We start from the raw sequence: 20,565 nt of genomic DNA on the forward strand, positions 1-20,565 counted from the left end.
AATAGCATGATTCGTGAGTACTGTCGCTAAATGAAAGGTCAAGTCTATCACTTTTTTTCATACCGTGCCATTAATTCAGATGATTTTTCAGAGAATTATTTAAATTTTATGTGGAAGTGTCTCTCAAACACAAACCAAAAGTATTCTGCCACTCGCGTGAGGTAGGCGTGGAGGACAGTGTTGCAGGTGTGTAAGTTCGGGGACTCCCAAATTCCGTATATGACTCACATTGCACTTGTTTACTCCGCAGTAGTTAAATTCGTTTTTCAACAAGAATTGCAGCCTTAAATTGAGCCTATACCACAAATGTCAATGTTTTTTTTTATTATGTATTTCTCCACATGGCGAGCATGTGAGACACAACACACAGAAACCTGACACCTGAGACTGACTCATTGTTTGGAAGTGGAGGGGGGGGGGGGGGAGCTGACCGGAGGCTTGTAGGATAAAGCTCAGCAGGGTTGCAGGTTTGTTTGCATGCCAAAGAACAAACCAACTGTTAAAATGCAAATTCTTACAAGGCCTGTTTAATGACATTGACAGTTTGCATGACAGGTAAGTGCGAGTAAAGACGAAGAAAAGTTGTTTAAAAAAACCGAATGAGGACTGCAAGTGAAGAGGGGGCGGAGATTGCAGCTGGGCTCAGGGAGCATGTCAGCACTTGTTATGAACTCGAAGAGGAGACCACACACCGGATGTCAGGACGATGCCCAGTCAAAGTAAAAGCATTCTATGAGGCGACCTTCCAGTGCATGTTTACAACAAACGACGTGGCCGAGACATCATCGATAAATTGCAATTATTTTCTGTAATTGTTAAATACAAATACATGTAATAGTTTGTACATTTACATGGAAAATGCTCTTACGTCATTCAAAGAAGTATTGTGGTGCTTGAAAAAAAAAACAATGTGATTAAAAATATTATCATTCCCCAGAACGTATTTTTGGTGTCTAACGATTCTTTTAAAACAATAAACTTGGAATAATATTGGTCAAAAATAAGTAGATAGATAGATAGATAGATAGATAGATAGATAGATAGATAGATAGATAGATAGATAGATAGATAGATAGATAGATAGATAGATAGATAGATAGATAGATAGATTACCCTTTCTCATGAAATGATCCCACGTTATCAAAAAAGGTGAAATTACAATACAGTTAGGCAAGGCAAGGCAGTTTTATATACATCACATTTATATGTCGTCCATTAAAAATCCTACAAAGTTAAAAAATAAAACGAAAACAGTCAATGAACGCAAAATGTAACCACATTAGGTAAAACATTAAAAGCATTTTAAAAGTGGAGAAAATCCAATGCCCTTTTAATATTACAAAGAGAAATGGATGTTGATCAAAGATTTGCGAAAAGATTGAGTTTATTAATCTGGTTTGTAAAACCGTTACAAGACAAACAGTTATAATACAATGTTGTTCAAAACAGAATCTTATTTTGAAACTCCCCACCGGATATTCTGTCAACTATAAAAGAGCCGCAACCCCGCGCAGCAGTAAAGACTCGAAAACGACGACGAGAGCAAAATATGTCAACCACTCGTCGGTAGCAGCAGCACGAATGGACTCCTAACAATCTTCGATCAGCTACCAAAGTCGTCGGGCCAACACGTCTGACATTAAGTGACACTCTTGGACCGACCGCATGACACTCTTTTTTCGTAGAGGCCCGCCTTTAATGTGTTCGGGTTTCTCTCGACTCAGCGACCCTCAGAGCTCAACACGGAGAAACACCACATACCGGTAAGACAAAACTAATCGATTCACCGTGCAGCGAGCTATACGTCGTTGCATATTCAACTAATCTAATTTAAACAAGCTAACCAGGCTAATAACTAACACTTTTAATTTGTAAATCGCCCGTTACCTCTATTTAAACAACCCCAACGTTCGAATTCAGAGATAAACTCTTAGTGTACATTTTTTTAGGGTAGACAAAGTAAATTTAAAAATTATTGACTTATTAAAACCGTGCGCGTGCGTTTCTGTTGACAAATGCTGGAATCTGAAATATGCTGCCCCCTTGTGACCAACCAAGGAATGTAGGTCAATCTTGCATCATCTTAAATGCATGCAGCTCGATGCATGGATAAATAGTCATCAGTGTTGGACGTCGTCCGCCCTATGGATCGTTGAAGTACCTAGTTTATTCTCAAACATATAACACCAAAAATCACCCAGAAAAAAAGCTTAGTCGAACACGACGAAGCTTTTAATGACTAAGCTTTTAATGCTACTTTTAAATGTTTGAAAATAACATCTATTTTAATCACGATTTCTTTGAAAATGTTTATAGATTAATTAATATCTGCAATAAACAGATACATAATCTAATAAGATTAAAGGTAAACGTAATAATTTTCAAGTTTAATACAACTGAATTGTGCTTGTGCAGTGACACTTTTGCATACCACTAGTAGTAGATATCTCACACTTAGCGAATTACTTGTATATACAGATGTTTTTAGTTAATCACCGAACATGGTCATCATTCATAGCAATTTTATACAGAAAAGAAGCATACATGTTTGCAATCGATTAAAGAATTTATTCCGTGAATTAAAGAATTTATTCCGTGCCATTTTGAAGCAACATTGGGGGAAAATGTATCACCCAAAAAGAGGCAGGAAATGGCGTCCTAGCTCCCGTGAGGAATTAATCAGCCCGTTTCCACAGGCTGATAAGTTCCTTCCATGGAGCTTGCTCGCCCTCTTCTGGCGGCTTTTTGGTGCAACACGAAGTTTTCAGACCAAACAAGTACAGCAAAATACATTGACGTAATGGAAGGACTGCTACAATGTGTCTTTTTTTCGGTCAGGGGCGTTTCTTCAGTGACGTCACGTACGGACTCGTCACCAACTCAAAAACAAGACTTCCGGAATATTCAGTGCGAGTCTTAAAACGTAAAATATAGCTATGTGCGGTGGAATCTTTGTAAAATACGCTCAGGAGAAGTCATTTTACAAATTATGGACACAACTTGTCCGGAGACGTCGGTTGTACTTTAAGAATATGCAAAATCTGATGGAATTTGTGTTTGTCAATTTTTTTTTATCAGGCAACCAACGGAATGGCACGCGCTGAGGCCGTGGAGAGTGTGGGAGGCGCTGCCAGAGGGGTGAGCAGCCCTCTACGTCACCAATACCCCAACACCTGTCACTTCCTTTTGCACAACAACTTTCTTGGCAATCACCGCCAGAACCACCAGGAACAATCGAGCCTGCCCACACCACCGCCTTCGCCGCAAGGACAGTCAAACGCCCATTTGTCAGAAATGTCAGGTAGGATTGTGAAATTATATGGAAAATATGTTCCAGAAAATTCAAAAATGACTGTTGCAAAACACTAAAATGCTCAATGGTCTTTTGAAATTGTACTCTCCAATGTAACATTAAAAAAAGGAATAATAATAATAATAATAATAATAATAATAATAATACATTTCATTTCTAAGCGCCTTTCAAAACTCTCAAAGTCACTTTACAGTCACAGGATCAGTTTCTCTGTGGGTGAGCAGCGGCAGCCACACGCGCCAGCGTTTGTAGAAAGCTATCTAACTAGCTAATAGATAACTAATAGATAGTTAGCTAGCTAGCTTATAGATAGCAAAGATATCGCTAGCTAGATAGCTATCTAGCTAATACATAGCAAGTAGATAGCCAGCTAGGTAGCCAGCTAGATCGCCAGCCAGATAGCAAGCTAGATAGCTCAAGTGAGCAACATAATTTAAAAATAATAATAATACATTTCATTTCTAAGCGCCTTTCAAAACTCTCAAGGTCACTTTACAGTCACGGGATACATGACACAGGCGAGAACACTATAAGATTACAAACATATATAATATTTTTGCTTTAAATCATATATCTGTTATTGCCTGAGACCGCTGCTATCTATTTGCTAACTGGTGGCTGCCTATTCGCTAGCTAATGGCTATCTGTTCGCTGGCTGTTAGCTATATTTTCGCTAGCTAGCTAACTTGCTATCTATTTAAGTTATTTCAGGGTTGAGTGAACGCTGGCGCGTGTGGCTGCCACTGCTCACCCCTAGAAAAAAGTTATCCTGTGACTGTAGAGTGACCTTGAGAGTTTTGAAAGGCGCTTAGAAATGAAATGTATTATTATTATTATTATTATTATTATTATTATTATTATATTTCTTTCATTTATTAACTCATTCACTACCAGACGATGTGCAAAAATGTGTCCACTCCAGTGCCAGGGTTTTTGTCATTGTCACTCAAATTCTAGGCACCACAGAATATTGTGTTTTAGGACTACATTAACATTCAATACAGCGTAAGAAACCTTACACTCTCTTCTTTCATCAGAAGAAAAGACTTAATTTCCTAAATTATATGTGTCTGGAGTTATATGAGCTTGAAATGAGGGCAGATGTCCAAAATACAATGCAATACATACATATTGGTTTATATAGCGCTTTAAAAACAGCTGAAGCGGGAACAAAGCGCTAACATGTGGGGGGGAAAAAAATTGAAATGCTTCCCCCTTGTGGAAGGAAAAAAAACATTGCTAGAGGTCTGGCCAGCGCTTTATCGACACCCAAGCAAGAAAAAAAACAAAACCTGAACAACTTCAGGAATGGCGCTCTATGAATGACCCCAGGTGTCGCGAGTCTGCGGTTGGTCTTCCACGCCTCGACTGACGTGATCAAGCCAAGTTAATACTTGCGCTGTGTGGTGTTTATGTGCCGACTGACGTACAATGAGATATTTCATTGACGCAAGTGGAACCTAAAAGTTCTCCGACCAGTTTGTGGAACAGATGGATATCCTTGACACGTGCTGTTGAAAACTAAAGTTGACACATGCTTGCTGTTTCTTCACAGAGTTCAAAATTGCAAACACATCTCAAATTACAAGGAAACAATTCATGATTCATATTTTTTATACGCTTGAGTATATAAACAAAACATTGAGCTGCATTTTGGACTTTCCAATTTAGTGATTATGTGATGAAAATAATTCCATTCTAATACAATACCATACCATACATATTGATTTATATAGCGCTTTAACAACAGCTGAAGCTGTAACAAAGCGCTTAATATGGACAACTATCATATACAAGAAATAAAGCAGTCACAAAGATAATAATAATAATAATACATTTCATTTATGAGCGTCTTTCAAAACTCTCAAGGTCGCTTTACAGTCACAGGATGAGTTTTTCTGTGGGTTAGCAGCGGCAGCCACACGCGCCAGCGTTCACTCAACCCGGAAGTGACTCACATAAATAGAAAGCTAGCTAGCTAGCCAACAGATAGCTAATGACTAGATAGCTAGCCAGCCACTTATATCACTATATAGCTAATAGATCGCTAACTAGATCGCGGGCCAGTACATATTGTTCACATGTTTGGTATCCGAGGGACAGGAAGCCATAAATACATAACTGTGCTAACCAGTATTAGCATGTAGCCACACTGAGCAAACAGCTGCTGCTATAGGCGATGACACTATAACAACAATAGTCGCGAGATCTGTTGTGGAAAGCACCAGGAAGTAAAGATCATGTATTTATTTTCAATTCTTTGTATGCCGTGAAGCACTTGTTAGCTTTCCATTAACAAATAATGACACTTTCATAGCCAAATATTGTACCTTTTTTTATTTTCTCAAAGTGAATACAGGTAATATCCGATTTCCGTTCACACCAAACGGTCGTAAGTCAAAATTGCCGTACGCGTTGCCAGACGTCGAATTAAAATTTTTAAAATAGGATCTGGAGGCCGTGGTCGTAAGTCCGAGTGGTCGTAAGTCGGGTTGGTCGTAAGTCGGATGTTACCTTTATATGTTATTTTAATAAATTTCAAGATTTTTTGCTTCGGGTTGCTTTTTATTCAACTGAAGAGCAGTCAAAAATCGTATAATTAAAAAGATATATATTTTATTTATTTATTCTTTGTGACAGGAATAATAATAATACATTTCATTTATAAGCGCCTTTCAAAACTCTCAAGGTCACTTTACATAGAAATGATATGATATAATGGATGTACTATTTCAATGGAATTATCTTTCAAAAAGTAAATAAATCTGCTGATTTCAGAAGCGATAATATAACCGATTAATTGATATATAGTTCGGTTCGGTTGCAACAATGTGATTTTCTTCATAATAACTTTTCCCCCCAAAAAAATGTAAATAAATCACAATTTTGACGACTCTATATAACAGCAAGTTTCATTTGAATGAAATTACAACATTGTGAAAAAATGGATTAATTAGAAAATTCCAAATTTTTATTTACTGACCATCGTCATTACAGATAGGCCAAAAAAAAAAAAAAAGAATCACAATACAGTCAATGTTTTTCGTATGTTGTTTTGTGTGGAAGCTGTGCATGGAATCTTGGGGTCGAAGGGCGGCGGGGTTATTTTGCATCTTGTAAAGAAGTGAGTGACACGTTGGTGGCTCAGTTTGCTGCAACCCCCCTTTCCCTCCTTCCTTCCTGCTGTGTCTCAGCTTTGGGACATGTCGAGACTTGTCCTGCACATGCACTCACACTAGCGGGCTGCACTTTTGGCTACCTCACTAGTGATGGGAAATCAGGCTCCTTTCAGAGAGCCGGTTGTTTTGGCTCGGCTCACTAGAAAGATCCAACTCTTTTGGCTCCCAAATGGCTCCTCAGTTTTTGTTTGTTGCTTAAAGGACGTCACCGGACAAGTTGTGTCTATAATTTGTAAAATGGCTTCAAATGAGTTATACTGAGCGTATTTTAATAAGATTCCAACGCATACAGCTATATTTTAGGTTTTAAGACTCGCGCTGAATATTCAGGAAGTCTTGTTTTTGAGTTGGTGACGAGTCCGTACGTGACGTCACTGAAGGAACGCCCCTAACCAAAAAAAAGACGCATTGTAGTGGTCCTTCCATCACGTCAATGTATTTTGCTGTACTTGTTTGGTCTGAAAACGTCATGTTGCACCAAAAAGAGCCAGAAGAGGGCGTCCAAGCTCCATATAAGGAATTTATCAGCCTGTGGAAACGGAGGTGGCCACAGGAGGTCGCCATTTTGCGGCTCTTTTTCGGTCAGACAGAGGTCTGACCAGTGTTTTATCACCACCCAAATTAGAAAAAAACAAAACCCGAACAATATCGGGTATGGCGCTCTACGTCATATATTTTCAATTCCCGTACACATTTGTGAATGGCAGTGAATGAGTTACAGTAAAGTCTCGTTATATCGATATTCAAGGGAGTCGGAAAAAATATCGATATAACCGGGACTATCGATTTTTTTATGTTTGTTTGCTTATGTTTAATATTTGCTTATCTAACTTCCTTTTTTGTGACGTCTTTCTGTCTAGAGCGGCGGCAACGTTATGAAGCGGCCCACCAGCGCGGTACCCTGCCTGACGTGCTGCCCCAGGATCAGCGGGCGTTTGGGGGTGGGTCGCATTTCAGAGGCGAGGCGACGCTGGAAGCGGGTCACGTAGACACCAACGCCGTTGGGCAGCAGCTCCGGACTATCGGGGATCAATTTAACGCCTCTGTGCTGAGAGCGGTAAGAGATCTGGAGATATGGAAATACAGACGCTCCTCAATTTACCAACGAGATACGTTCCGAACGGTTGTTCGTAAGGTGAATTCGTTTGTAAGTTGAATTTGTTCGTAAGGTGAATTTGTTCGTAAGGTGAACTTGTTCGTAAGGTGAATTCGTTCGTAAGGTGAATTTGTTCGTAAGGTGAATTCGTTCGTAAGGTGAATTTGTTCGTAAATTCAATTTGTTCGGAAGGTGAATTTGTTCGAAAGGTGAATTTGTTCGAAAGGTGAACTCGTTCGTAAGGTGATTTTGTTCATAAAGTGAATTTGTTCGTAAAGTGAATTCATTCGTAAGGTGAATTCGTAACAAGAAAGCATATTCTCCGAATCTGAAGCCATTATTTTGATTCTCCAGCAAGGCAAGATGTCTCGGCGTGACGTGGCCACTTCCTGTTTCATTTTGAAGTCGTTTTTGGACACTTTAAGTCATTTTTATTGGTGTTATTCATTTGACTAAAAATATCATACTGCGTGTTTTGGGTATTTTAGATGCTATAAAACGTTTTTCTGATGTCAGTTAGGAAACAAAAAAGTGACGTCGGTTGTCCTTTAAGCCCTAAAAATAAATCATCAACTAAATCCAGATTGTAAAATTGGTTATTGAATAAAAGTGGACTTATTAGAATCATTCAATCAAATAAAAATGACAAAATTAATAAAACAATGTTATTATAGTTATGATAGCGTGTCAGTGTAACTGAAATGAGATATCACGGCTGCAATCATACTGAGTGTGATGTTTTGATGACATCACACTACAATTCGCTGCTCACTGAGCTGATTTTTCATGTTGTCTGCTGATAACGCCAATGGCAGTCCAAAGGTCAACTTAGGACACGTGTTGACAGTTAGTTCCACAGTTCCGTCCCTGCCTCTTTTCTTTCAACGGCCATGTGACTTTTAGCCACGTGGACTCGGTTGTTGTTGTAACCACCAATGAAACACACACACACACACGCTACGTGTTTTTTTTTTTTTTTTTTTTTTTTTTTTTACTGATGGATGAGGTCACTTTATTCTATCCAAATGTTGAAGCAGTGCTGCGCTCCCTTTCTTATCTCCGCTTCCCTCCCTCCGTCCTCACATTACCTCGCTTGAGGACTTGTCAACAGCCTTCCCCCTCTCCCCCCTTCTCACACAAGCTGCATGTCTGAGTGTGGCAGGAGATGACATCATCTTTGTTTATGTGCTCGAGGCTGTGTGCGTGTGTGAGTGTTTGTAAGACCAATCTTGTGAGGACCACTAACATTTTATAGCATACGTAGTGAGGACATTATTGACAAGTGAGTACCCTTTTGGCCGGTCCTCACAAGTTTTTCATTTTAAAGGTTTCTAGGGGGTCTATATATGCATCTGTTAAAGTTTCAGAAAGGTCCTCACAAATTCACCCAAAATGATTTTTTTCGGTGTGTATTTTCATTTCACTTGGATACACACACTTTTTACTCACTGTGTGTGTTTATGTGTGTGTGTTTAATGAGAGGAAAATGTTCATACCACAAAAACTAAAATGATATTTTAACCAAATTCACCACAGGGGTGAGGACTTTGAATGTACCCATTCAGAAACCTCACTCCTGCTGTTATTTCAGTTTCGAGTCCACTGTTTTTATTGCTTTGTTTTTAAAGAAGTTGAAGTGGCAAATGTGGTTACATTTACTGTTCAAATGGAACACTGGTTCTTCTCTAAACTTATCACCAACGGTGGTCCTCACTCCTTATCTGGAGTTATCCGGACCTCACAAAACTATTGAAACAGGAGTGTATGTGTGTGTGTGTCTGTGTGTGCTTGCGTGTTAGACATTTTTTTTATTTGACCTTGCCTTGCGTACATATGTGCATGTTTGTTGGTAATTTGAATGATTGGACTAGTCCAAATGTATATGTGCATATGTTTACTCATTCACTGCCAGACATGTGCAAAAAATGTGTCCACACCAGTACCAAGGTTTTTATAATAATAATCATCATCATCATCATCATAATAATCATAATAATTAGGTTTTGAACTCACATCCTCAAAATTCATACCTGTTTTTTTTGTCTTGTTTCATGTGGTTCACCCAGGTCGCTTATACAGTTAGCATGTTAGCTGACTACTACATGACCTGTGTTTCTATTGCGTCTGCCCTTTAGCATGATGCTCCCCAAGTCGTTTATACAGTTAGCATATTAGCTGACCAATCAATGACCTTCTGTGTTTCTATTGCGTCTCCCCTTTAGCATGATGCTCCCCACTGGCAGGATTGGATAGATGTTGGTCAGGGCTTCCTCAATCTGGTGGCTCGCACCCTCAGCGCCCTCCACAGGCTTGGATAAGCACAGCGCCCGCCGGTTACTGCGGCAACCACTTGGCCGCTGCGAGGCGTCAGTGCGTCTGCTGGTTCGGACTGCAGACGACACTTGCTGACTTTTTGGTTGTTTATTTGTATTGTTTGTCAACTGTGAAAGTGGATCCACATTTATCCACATCAAATGTTAAAGCTAATGACTGGCCAGGTACATTTAATGAGCTTTTTGAGGCAATTTAGCTTTTTTTATTTCGATGTTCAGGCCCAATTATGATTTTTTTTTTTCTCCATATGACACATCCAGTGCCTTTGTACTGACCAATCCCACACACTCATGTTTACACATTTACACACATGTACAAATATACAGTTAGTCCTCCATGTTGTGACTTTCAGAGTGTAAATATTTGTTACAAATCCTAAACAAAAAAAATTGTGTTGCGTTGATGGTTAGAAAATAAATCCAGTGGATTTGAGACATATGTCACACAAAACAAAAAAACATTTAAGTCCCGAAAAAAGTATTTCACCACATTTTGAAATGATTGTCTGATAAGTAATTTATTTTTTTGGGGTAGCATATTTGTAGCTTTTTGTTATTGTTGTTGTTTGTCTCGTTTTCTATGGCATTTTTTTATTTATTTTGTGTTCTGGACATTCCTGCTGTGCGTTACAAAACAGGAAGTTGTGACTCCGTCACAGCAAACTCAAAAAGTGATAAAACGACATAACTGCAGGATTTACCACTCAAATCTTTATCTATATTCGATCAAAGTGCACTTTTGACATTTTGTTTTGCGTTCTGCGTTTGTTTTATATTGTTGAGCATGTCCACCACTTTGTACCTTTTGCTCGGCACACAATTGCCACTGAAGTGGTCACTTCTCGTAGGGCTGTCTTGTTAGCGGCCAGTCAACTGAACTCATCTTTTTTTTTCTTCTTTTTTTTACCATTGTAAAGTTTCTACTGGAATTTTGTACTTTGTTCTTTTATATAATAAAGTTAGTTGAGTAAAGTTTTGGTCGTTCTTGTTTATTTTAACATAAATGAACTGCCTTAGAAAAGTACTTGAACAACCAGGTATCAGACACTTAAATGGTGTCCTTGAGAGTCTTGAAAGGCACTTATAAATGAAATGTATTATTTTATTATTAGTTATTATTATTATAAAAGAATTGGAAATAATCTATTTTTGCTTGGTCGTGTACATTACAGACAATTTTGAGTTGACCGAATTCAAGGAGGCCTGAGTCTGCCAGCCAATGAATGCGCATGTGCAATGTCGGATTTTTTTTTTTTTTTTTTTTAAATGTCTTATGTTGCAGTTGTCGACCTCAGATCTTTTAAAATATAATTAAGATAAATTAAATAACTAACCCAGTGTCTGTTTGTACATGTACGGGCGTAATTTGACATCAACTTCTGTCTTTATCGTGGCGGACTATTTTTATTGGTACGCGGATGTAGTCGAGTTCCCGAGTCACGCCGGAAGTTAGGTGAATGGCGGAAGGAGGCAGACACCAGCCCCCTCAGCCCGAAACGAGTGGATAACTGCAAGTTAAACAACAACAAAACGGTTGTTTAACCCCCACTGCTTGCGGGCACGCGTGCGTTCCAAACAATCCGGCCAGTGGTTTTATCTCAACTTTTCATTCAGCTTTTTAATATTCTAACGAAACCCGTCTCGCTAGAGCGAACGACTCCCATCTGTGTATAATGTCTGGCGTCGTGCGAGGCCCGGCGGGCAATAACGATTGCCGAATTTACGTGGGCAATCTACCGCCCGATATTCGCTCCAAAGACGTGGAAGAAGTCTTCTACAAGTACGGCAACATTCGAGATATCGACCTAAAAAACCGCAGAGGAGGACCTCCGTTCGCTTTTATTGAGTTCGAAGACCCAAGGTAAGATCCCATTGATAGCTTAGTATTCGTGAGCCGCCATTTTGTGGCTAACTGCTAGCTATTTATTCACAGGCAAGACGATACACGACGACATACTTCATGGTTTTAATGTAATCTGACTGACCTTCATTATTTTGCAGCATACTGTTAATATGAAACAATGATACAAATGAACGTTGCCACCATGCATGCTGAGAACTGTTTCCTTTTGTTTCAGTTTTCCGTTTCCCAGGTAATGGGAATGTATACAAAGGTTGAATTGAGCCAACTGGGTTCTTATTTTGATTGGAATTATTGTGTTTAGTATTATGACTGAGGGAACTATCTCATTACACCAACAAGTAGTTCGAAATTGGAACTTTACAAAAATGTGGGATTGCATTTGCCCAAAATTCCCAACTGACACAACCACATTTCTCATCTAATTTGTTGTACAACCGACACCATTGATTTGTTTCCTAACTGACATCAGAGAAACGTTTTATAGCATCTAAAATGCCCGAAATATGCAGGCTGATATTTTAGTCAAATGCAAAACACCAATAAAAATGACTTAAAGTGTCCCAAAACTGCCACAAAATGAGCTCAGAACTGGGGAAATTCAGAAAATCCCGCCGCCTTGTCCGTGGCGTTACGCCAGGTTACTCCTTCACAAACTGCCTTGCTCCAGAATCAAAACAATGGCTTAAGAGAGTTCAGATTGGGAGAAGATGCTTTCTTGTTACTCATCCAGCTATGAATATGATTCAAATAGTTCTAAAGAGGAAAGCATAAATGTTTGTAATCGATTAAAAGAAGTCCAATGTAGCGCCCAGAAAATGCACAAGATGGCGCACAAGCTCTGTTGGAAATGGGCTGATTTGTCCCCTGGGAATTTGTGGAAGCTTACACCTTCTTTCTGCGTGTTAGCGCAATTGGATGCGACATACAACGATTCACCATCGCGTTATTTATGGAGCTTTCTTTAGAATTTCGTGATCAACACGGTGTCTTCAGATGAAAAAAAGTACCCAAAATGCATTGTGTGTCGCTTTCTCGGTCAAGGGTGTTCCCTCCGTGATGTCACTTAGGGCATCGTCATCAACTCGAAAACAAGACTTCATGAATATTCAGGGCGCGTATTAAAACGTAAAATATAGATAGATGCGGTAGAATCTTTATCAAATGTGCTCAGTAGAAGTCATTTGAAGTGATTTGACGAATTATGGACGCAACTTGTCCGGAGGTGTCGGTTGTCCTTTAAATCTAATCACTTTCTCCAACCTAAAACATTTTTTTTACAATTATTATAAAATTAACGCTGTGAGACATTGAATAGGAATCAAATTAACATCAATCCAATATTTGCTGCATTCATTTTAATGGCAAGTAATATTTCGTCAATTAGAACTTAGTTGTCCAACATCGTTCAAATAACTTTTCTGCTTAATTTGTTAAAATGAGAGAATATTTTTTTTTTTTTTAATGCTCACATTTTCACCTCTTTTTTCCTGGTTAGGGACGCTGGGGATGCTGTTTATGGCCGGGACGGATATGACTACGATGGTTATCGACTGCGCGTTGAGTTCCCGCGGAGTGGCAGCAGGGGTTCCAGAGGCAGCAGTCTTGGCGGTGGCGGCGGAGCCTCCAGAGGCCGATATGGACCCCCATCCAGACGCTCCGAGTATCGGGTGGTTGTGTCCGGTAAGCCTGATGCTTGGGTTAGCAACCCGACTTAAAAAGCATCCACAGTTTGAAACTGGAATTGTCCTTCCAACAAGCTTAACTCATTCACTGCCAGACGTTTGGAAATAGGCTCCAAAAAGTCCCAAAACTGCTGTTTAAAAAAAAAAAAATGGTTCTTTTGAAATTTTACTGTGATGTAAGCTCACCTACATAAAAACTTGTAATGTGACTAAAAGTGACCTTGAAAGGCGCTTATAAATGAAATATATTATTATTATTATTATTATTATTATTTTTTAACGAATACTGTAAGATTACAAAAAATCTAATATTTTCCTTAATTCGTATTTATTATTGGAATATTTCAAGGATCCAAAAATATGTTATTTCTACAATGCAATTACATACGTATTTGTTTATATAGAGTGTGCTTTTATTTGATTTTTTTTTTTTTAGAAGAAAGTTAGAAGCGAAGTCAATATTTTGCAACGTCAATATTTTGATTCATTTTCAGCCACCTCCCCCCCCCAAAAAAAGCTATTTAGTCATCATAAGGTGTGGGGTGTCTCTAGCTAGGTATCTGGCTGGCTACCTAGCTAGCTATCTAGCTATTTGCTATTTATTAGCTATCTAACTATCTAGCTGGCTATCGATTAGTTATCTATTATCTAGCTAGCTAACTTTCTATCTATTTGAGTTATTCAGGGTTGAGTGAACGCTGGCGCATGTGGCTGCCGCTGCTCACCCACAGAAAAACTGATCCTGTGACTGTAAAGTGACCTTGAGAGTTGTGAAAGGCACTTATAAATGAAATTTATTATTATTATTATTATTATTATTATTATTATTATTATTATTATTATTATTATTATTATTATAGCGCTTTAACAACAGCAGAAGCTGGAACAAAGCGCTAACATGGAAAAAAGGGAAATGCTACCCCCTTGTGGAAAAGAAAAAAAACATTTCCAGAGGCCATGGTTAGCGCTTTATCGGCACTCGAACGCGAAAAAAAAACAAAACCCGAACAGATTTGGGAATGGCGCTCTACGTCATATTTTCAACTACCGAATACATTTGTGAATGAGTTAAAAACACGACAAGTGCACGAGCAGAAGAAAGAAGGCTTGAATTTCACGTGATATTTCATGGGTCGTTTTGTACCGGCGAAATGATGTTGGCCATCTTGTTGTATTTTTTGCAGGGCTCCCCCAGAGTGGCAGCTGGCAGGACCTGAAGGACCACATGCGCGAGGCCGGCGACGTGTGCTACGCCGACGTGTACCGAGACGGGACTGGTGTTGTAGAGTTTGTGCGCAAGGAAGACATGACCTATGCCGTCCGAAAGCTGGACAACTCCACATTCCGTTCGCACGAGGTATGTTTTGAGCACTTTGGTCTCTTGGCACTGTGGATTTGTGTGGTGTGCCAAATAAGGTGAGTAGCCCTTTCGACGACCCCTACGAAAACACTTAAAGGACAACCGACGCTTCCGGAAAAGTTGCGTCCATAATTTGTAAAATCACTTCAAATGACTTCTACTGAGCGCATTTGACAAAGATTCCACCGCATATAGCTAGATTTTAGCTTTTAAGATTTACGCTGAATATTCAGGAAGTCTTGTTCTCGAGTTGATGACGTCACCGAGGGAACGCCCCTGATCGAGAAAGTGACACACAATGCATTTTGGGTACTTTTTTCGTGTGAAAACACCATGTTGATCGCGAAATTAGAAGGACAACTACATAAATAATGCCACGGTGAATTTGCGGTAACACGCATAAAGAAGATGTAAGTTGACACAAATTCCCAGTGGACAAATCAGCCCATTTCCAATGGAGCTTGTGGCCATCTTGTTCATTTTCTGGGCGCTACATTGGAGTTCAGACGGCTCGAATTGATACGGAAGGACTTCTTTAATCGATTGCAAACATTTATGCTTTCCTCTTCAGAACTATTCATAACTGGATGAGTAACAAGAAAGCATCTTTTTCCGAATGTGAACTCTCTGAAGCCATTGTTTTGATTCTGGAGCAAGGCAGTTTGTGAAGGAGTAGCATGGCGTGATGTCACGAACAAAGGGGGCGGGACCATCTGAAACTCACAATTTCCAGGGTCATTTTGAAGTACTTTTGGGACACTTTCGGTCATTTTTATTGGTGTTTTGCATTTGACTAAAAATATCCGCCCTCACGTTTTGGCTATTTTAGATGCTATAAAACGTTTTTCTGACGTCAGTTAGGAAACAAAAAATGGTGTCGGTTGTCCTTTAAACGCACCACAGTACCACTCGTCCGCCACCCATAACCCCCCGTCTGTCCCCCGTCCATGCCCCCCCTTCCACCTACAATGCTCAGTTGTCTTGTGTGCCGCCAGGGAGAGACGGCGGACGTTCGCGTGAAATTAGACGGTCCTCGCAGCCCGAGTTACGGACGATCCCGCTCACGCAGCCGCAGCAGGAGCCGCAGTCGCACCCCCAGCCGCAGCAGGAGCCGAAGCCGAAGCCGCAGCAACTCCAGAGGACGCGGACGAGCGTCGCCGCGCTACTCGCCGCGACAAAGCTGCTCTCGATCACGATCACGCTCCTAGAAAAAAAAAAAAAAAAACATGGTGGCGTTCATTCCTTTTTTAACCCACCAACGCTTTTAACAATATTTTACCTTGTGTCTTCCTTTAGACATCTGAAGAGAAGGATTAAAGTGATTTGGAATTAAAAAAAAAAACCCCATTGTGGTGGAGCACATTTCATTTGTATGGTCAGGATAGGACATCAAATGGATGGCCATGGTATGCTTCACATTCTGTCAATCCTTTTTTTGTCATTTGACTTTGATTCTTGTCATGCATGTCCTAGAATTGAAACACGCCTCTTTGGCCTCTGACGACAACAACAACAAAAAAGTGTGGTGATGTTATGTGGAACATCTTTTGCTGTCATGTTGGAAATGAAAAATCTGATTTGATGCAATGTGTTAGGAATTTCTAAAAAAAAAAAATCCCTTCATTTTTGCCCCTTTATTTTTTTTTTCTACGTTGTGTTCTAATGTTCTGCCTCTGATTTTCTTCCTGGTATTTCAAGGTTATGATTGGAGAGGAGTGGCTCAGTGGATCGCAATCCTTTGGAGCTGGATCGATTTTTTTTTTTTTTTTTTAAGGAAAGGGATTATAGGCAAGGATGGATGCTCGGGAACGGGATCAGTTTTCCAGGATTTCCCTGCAAAATATTCACAACTAATTAACCTCCCGGAGCAACTTTAAAAACTTTTTTTTTGTTTTATTTGTATTTTTTAATAGCCTGCCACCTGCCTATCTTTTATGAAGTTTTTCAGTGATAATGACGAGGAAAAACAGAGGACCAGGAAGTTGGATCAAAGGATGGAATCGTAGATGCCTGGTATGAGGGGGGAAAATTTGGGGAGGGTTTCATACGGGGCTTACTAGTTTGAATGTTGATTTCTTTGCTTAATCCTTTTTTTTTCTTCTAGCATTTTCAATAAAACATCTTCAAGAAGATCCATAATGCCTCCTTAAATTTATATACTATATGTCTATATATATATATTGATATTATTATTAAGTTTCTATTAGCTATCTATTTGCTGTGTATTAGCTAACCGGCTGGCTATTAGTTATATAGCTAGCTGTCTCGCCGGCTATCTATTAGCTAGCTTGCTTTCTATGTATTTGAGTCACTTGCGGGTGGCTGCCGTTGCTCACCCACAGAAAAAAAAAACATATCCTGTGACTTAAGTGACCTTGAGAGTTTTGAAAGGTGCTTAGAATTGAAATGTATTATTATTATATACAGCGATAGTTGTGATATGTTGTGTAGTTTTCAGGCTTATTTCGTACAAAATTATGTTTTGTGGGGACCTCGGAACTGATTCTATTTTTAATGGTTTCCTATGGGAAATTAATGTTTGGAATACACACTTCTTGCCTTATACACACTTTATGGGAACCAATTAAATTCGTAAGCTAAGGTATCACTTTATGTATATATACTGTATATACACATATCCATAAAACATACACACTTTTGGGGTGACTACCTTCTCATTACGAAAAATAACCTTCTGGCAAATTGCTATATTTACTTTTATTATCTACTATTCCTGTTATATATTAGACAAAAGATGAGTTTATTACTAATATTTCAATGTAGATTTATCAAAATGTAAAAAAAATATTTCGACGTCATGAGCCAATGTTGCATTATGGGAGGAAATAAGATGCCGACATAGACGCGCTGATGGAAAACGCCCGCACAGCGCGGGGAGGCGGTGTCGCTGGCCAATAGGAAGCTTAGATCTTAACGAAGAGGCGGGGGTGAGTGAGAGTAAAGCTCAAACGTCCCCATCTACTCGAAGACCAGTTTGCTTAAATAATAAACATAACGGCAATTGAAATAAAACTTTACGACCAACGCGCTAACTAGGGCCACTGCGTTACATTTATTATATAAAAAAGGTAAGCTCATATTTTTATTCATAATGAAGGGCGAGAGTGAATAGAATGTTTACATGTTTAACGTTTTTTATTCACATGATATTCGTAATATGTCTCACTATCGTTAGACAACAGTAACTACAGAACGTGCTTCTCTGCGGAATTGATTTGGAGAAATAATGTCACTTGACCCGGATCAAGTTTCCCCAAGTCATGTCTGTGACGCGTTAAAATGAACTAAGTTTTAAAACGCATTAACACCCGAGTTGTGTTTTAGCGAGGCTACACATTTAGCCTACCCGTTTAAACAGTCGTCTTGCGTTGAGTTAACGTGTCACTTTCGCGTGTGTGTGGATCTTGACGTCCACGCCGGCGCGTCATAATATCCGTGCTCCATCTTCCTTTCAGGCTTCCAACAGCCTCCTGCTCTTCCTCTTCCTCAACCTCGTCATCATCATGACTGACAGGAAGGCCGTCATCAAGAACGCCGACATGTCGGAGGACATGCAGCAGGACGCCGTGGACTGCGCCACGCAGGCCATGGAGAAGTATAACATCGAGAAGGACATTGCAGCCTACATCAAGAAGGTGACTGGAAGGGACGCTGAGTCACTTTTCAGGAAAATCAAAGAAAAAGCTTCTCGCAGTTATGAAAGTTCTGAAAGGACAACAGTGATACTTTGGTTTTCGACCCTAATCTGTTCCAGAAACCTGTTCGAAAACCAATTTGTTCAAAAACCGAAACATAACTTTCCATTATAGTCAATGTAAAATCTTTTAATCCGTTCCAAGTCTAAAAAAACAACTTTTTCAAAGCACTTTTAACTATTCTACAGCATAAACTGGATAAACACATAATAAGGTCATTTGTAAACTACTATAAAAACAAACTGTAATGTTTTATTATTTAATGGACCTTGTGAGTCAAGTCCTGGAACCCGATTGTGTGTGTCTACCAATGAAGGCCTCCATCTTCAGCGTTGTCCATGGTGACCATTTCGTCGTCTCCGTTTGATTGTTATTATTATTATTATTATTATTATTATTTATATTATTATAGTTATGAATATGATTCAAATAGTCCTTCCGTATCAATCCGAGCTGTTTTATAAGCGATTAAACCGGTGAAGATCTGGAATCCAATGTAGCACCCCAGAAAATGCACAAGATGGCACTGGTGCAGAAAATCCTACTGGACCCTCCGCACCCTGCCCACCACCTTTTCCAGCGACTCCCCTTTGTGTTTGCTAACACAAGCTAAATGTCACTGTGACTTTTTTTTCTTTTCAAAAATGAAATGATTGTTGCTGATGTTTGATTTTTGTTGTTGTTTTTTTGTCAGGAATTCGACAAGAAGTATAACCCCACTTGGCACTGCATCGTGGGTCGAAACTTTGGCAGCTACGTGACGCACGAGACCAAACATTTCATCTATTTCTACTTAGGCCAAGTTGCCATCTTACTCTTCAAATCAGGCTGAGATCTTTCTTTTTTTGGTCATATTTTGTTCTCTTTTCTTTGATGTTTTTGCTCCTCAAAGCTATCGGAGGCTAATGCGTATGATTGTTCAATAATAATCACATGAAGCAGCGCTGCATGAGTGACATCTTTGTTTCATCGACGTAACATGACTTATTAGTTGCCCGTTGAATGCAACTACAGGTAACATCCGACTTACGACCGAGTTCCGTTCCGACCAAACGGTCGTAAGTCAAAATGGTTGTAAGTCGAAATCCATTCAAAATGTTGAATAGAGACTCAGAGGCTAAATGACCGGAAAACTCCCCCTTCTGGTGCCGTCACGCAGTCGATTGCTGTGCGAGAGCGAGATGCTGGCTGGCTAGCCAAAATTGTCGTACATTTAGCCGGCCTGCTAGCGTGTTACCGTGCCAGGCGTATAATAATTTTTTTTATAATGTGGTCTTGTCATAAGTCCGGGTGGTCGTAAGTCGAGCTGGTCGTAAGTTGGATGTTACCTGTAGTACTTTTTTAGTTTTTGTTCATCTTGCTTCCGTGGTGTACGGCAGTTAAAATGGCAGCCATTGATGGTGTAACAAGGGAACGTACGCGTTTTGATTTGACGTGTCTTGATTCACGCGATTCTTACAACAATTAGTACCGACCAACATGCTACCAAATGCTAAATGCTAAACATGCGACCAAAATGGAGAAGAAAAACCCTGGCACTGGAGTGGATACATTTTTTTAAACGTATGCCAGTGAAGGAATTTTGTGCGACTACTTCCCCTACAATGTGAAAAAAAAATAAAAATCTGAAGCACTTTAGTTTGTTGAACGAACCTTTTAAAAGACTTTTTACCATTTTATGTGTCGGCGTGTTTTCCTAATAAATGGGGGAAATTCTGTGATCTTCCGTTATGTATGCTAATAACACGCTACATATTGGATATAGTCTGAAATTAATGATTAAATTTAATTTCAAAAGTCTGCAGCTAGCTTAGGACAGGCGCTAGCGTGGTTTAACATTTTAGCGTTGCCAAGCATTTTGAATTTGTCCCTTTGCTGTTTCCAAATCACTTGTTTGATGCGATGCTAACACAAGCTAAATGTTACTGTTCTTTATTCCCCTCGTTTTTCCTTTTTGTAAAAAAAGGGAAGTCTTCCTTAATGGATTGTTTGCGTCCAGCATGTTTTTGTTGCATTTTGTAA

The 20,565-nt window shown here is 39.5% G+C and overlaps 3 protein-coding genes across 5 annotated transcripts; all 3 read left to right on the forward strand.

Moving 5' to 3' along the window:
• The first annotated feature begins 1,531 nt into the window (after positions 1-1,531).
• bbc3 (BCL2 binding component 3) lies at positions 1,532-10,205 on the forward strand. Of its 2 annotated transcripts, XM_089013678.1 has the most exons (5): positions 1,532-1,763; positions 3,079-3,138; positions 3,220-3,301; positions 7,353-7,549; positions 9,811-10,205. In XM_089013678.1, the coding sequence occupies exons 2-5, from the start codon at positions 3,091-3,093 to the stop codon at positions 9,904-9,906; spliced, it is 423 nt and encodes a 140-aa protein (XP_088869804.1). In that variant the 5' UTR covers positions 1,532-1,763; positions 3,079-3,090; the 3' UTR covers positions 9,907-10,205. The 2 variants fall into 2 exon arrangements, with proteins under 2 accessions (XP_088869804.1, XP_088869803.1); XM_089013677.1 differs by having other exon boundaries at positions 3,079-3,301.
• Positions 10,206-11,359: 1,154 nt separating this feature from the next.
• On the forward strand, positions 11,360-16,945 carry srsf1a (serine and arginine rich splicing factor 1a). Of its 2 annotated transcripts, XR_016117150.1 has the most exons (5): positions 11,360-11,782; positions 13,281-13,465; positions 14,652-14,824; positions 15,823-16,233; positions 16,526-16,944. XR_016117150.1 is itself a non-coding variant. In XM_089013603.1 (4 exons), the coding sequence occupies exons 1-4, from the start codon at positions 11,595-11,597 to the stop codon at positions 16,033-16,035; spliced, it is 759 nt and encodes a 252-aa protein (XP_088869729.1). In that variant the 5' UTR covers positions 11,360-11,594; the 3' UTR covers positions 16,036-16,945. The 2 variants fall into 2 exon arrangements, 1 of the variants encoding a protein (XP_088869729.1); XM_089013603.1 differs by having other exon boundaries at positions 15,823-16,945.
• An 838-nt stretch (positions 16,946-17,783) lies between these two features.
• dynll2a (dynein, light chain, LC8-type 2a) lies at positions 17,784-20,181 on the forward strand. Its single transcript, XM_089013604.1, has 3 exons — positions 17,784-17,916; positions 18,304-18,483; positions 19,238-20,181. The coding sequence occupies exons 2-3, from the start codon at positions 18,352-18,354 to the stop codon at positions 19,373-19,375; spliced, it is 270 nt and encodes an 89-aa protein (XP_088869730.1). The 5' UTR covers positions 17,784-17,916; positions 18,304-18,351; the 3' UTR covers positions 19,376-20,181.
• Positions 20,182-20,565: the final 384 nt, after the last annotated feature.

This window comes from Hippocampus bargibanti, linkage group LG14 (genome assembly GCF_051943395.1).
Source record: "Hippocampus bargibanti isolate YZ-2025 linkage group LG14, ASM5194339v1, whole genome shotgun sequence".
NCBI lineage: Eukaryota > Metazoa > Chordata > Actinopteri > Syngnathiformes > Syngnathidae > Hippocampus > Hippocampus bargibanti.

Bases quoted from the DNA above. Each gene is read 5' to 3' on its own strand.
- bbc3 (XM_089013677.1), top strand. From the start codon at position 3,091: ATGGCACGCGCTGAGGCCGTGGAGAGTGTGGGAGGCGCTGCCAGAGGG. The intron at 3,302-7,352 runs GTAGGATTGTGA...CTTTCTGTCTAG, and splicing joins CCATTTGTCAGAAATGTCAG to AGCGGCGGCAACGTTATGAA. The intron at 7,550-9,810 runs GTAAGAGATCTG...TCTCCCCTTTAG, and splicing joins ACGCCTCTGTGCTGAGAGCG to CATGATGCTCCCCACTGGCA.
- srsf1a (XM_089013603.1), top strand. From the start codon at position 11,595: ATGTCTGGCGTCGTGCGAGGCCCGGCGGGCAATAACGATTGCCGAATT. The intron at 11,783-13,280 runs GTAAGATCCCAT...TTTCCTGGTTAG, and splicing joins ATTGAGTTCGAAGACCCAAG to GGACGCTGGGGATGCTGTTT. The intron at 14,825-15,822 runs GTATGTTTTGAG...GTGTGCCGCCAG, and splicing joins CCACATTCCGTTCGCACGAG to GGAGAGACGGCGGACGTTCG.
- dynll2a (XM_089013604.1), top strand. From the start codon at position 18,352: ATGACTGACAGGAAGGCCGTCATCAAGAACGCCGACATGTCGGAGGAC. The intron at 18,484-19,237 runs GTGACTGGAAGG...TTTTTTTGTCAG, and splicing joins TTGCAGCCTACATCAAGAAG to GAATTCGACAAGAAGTATAA.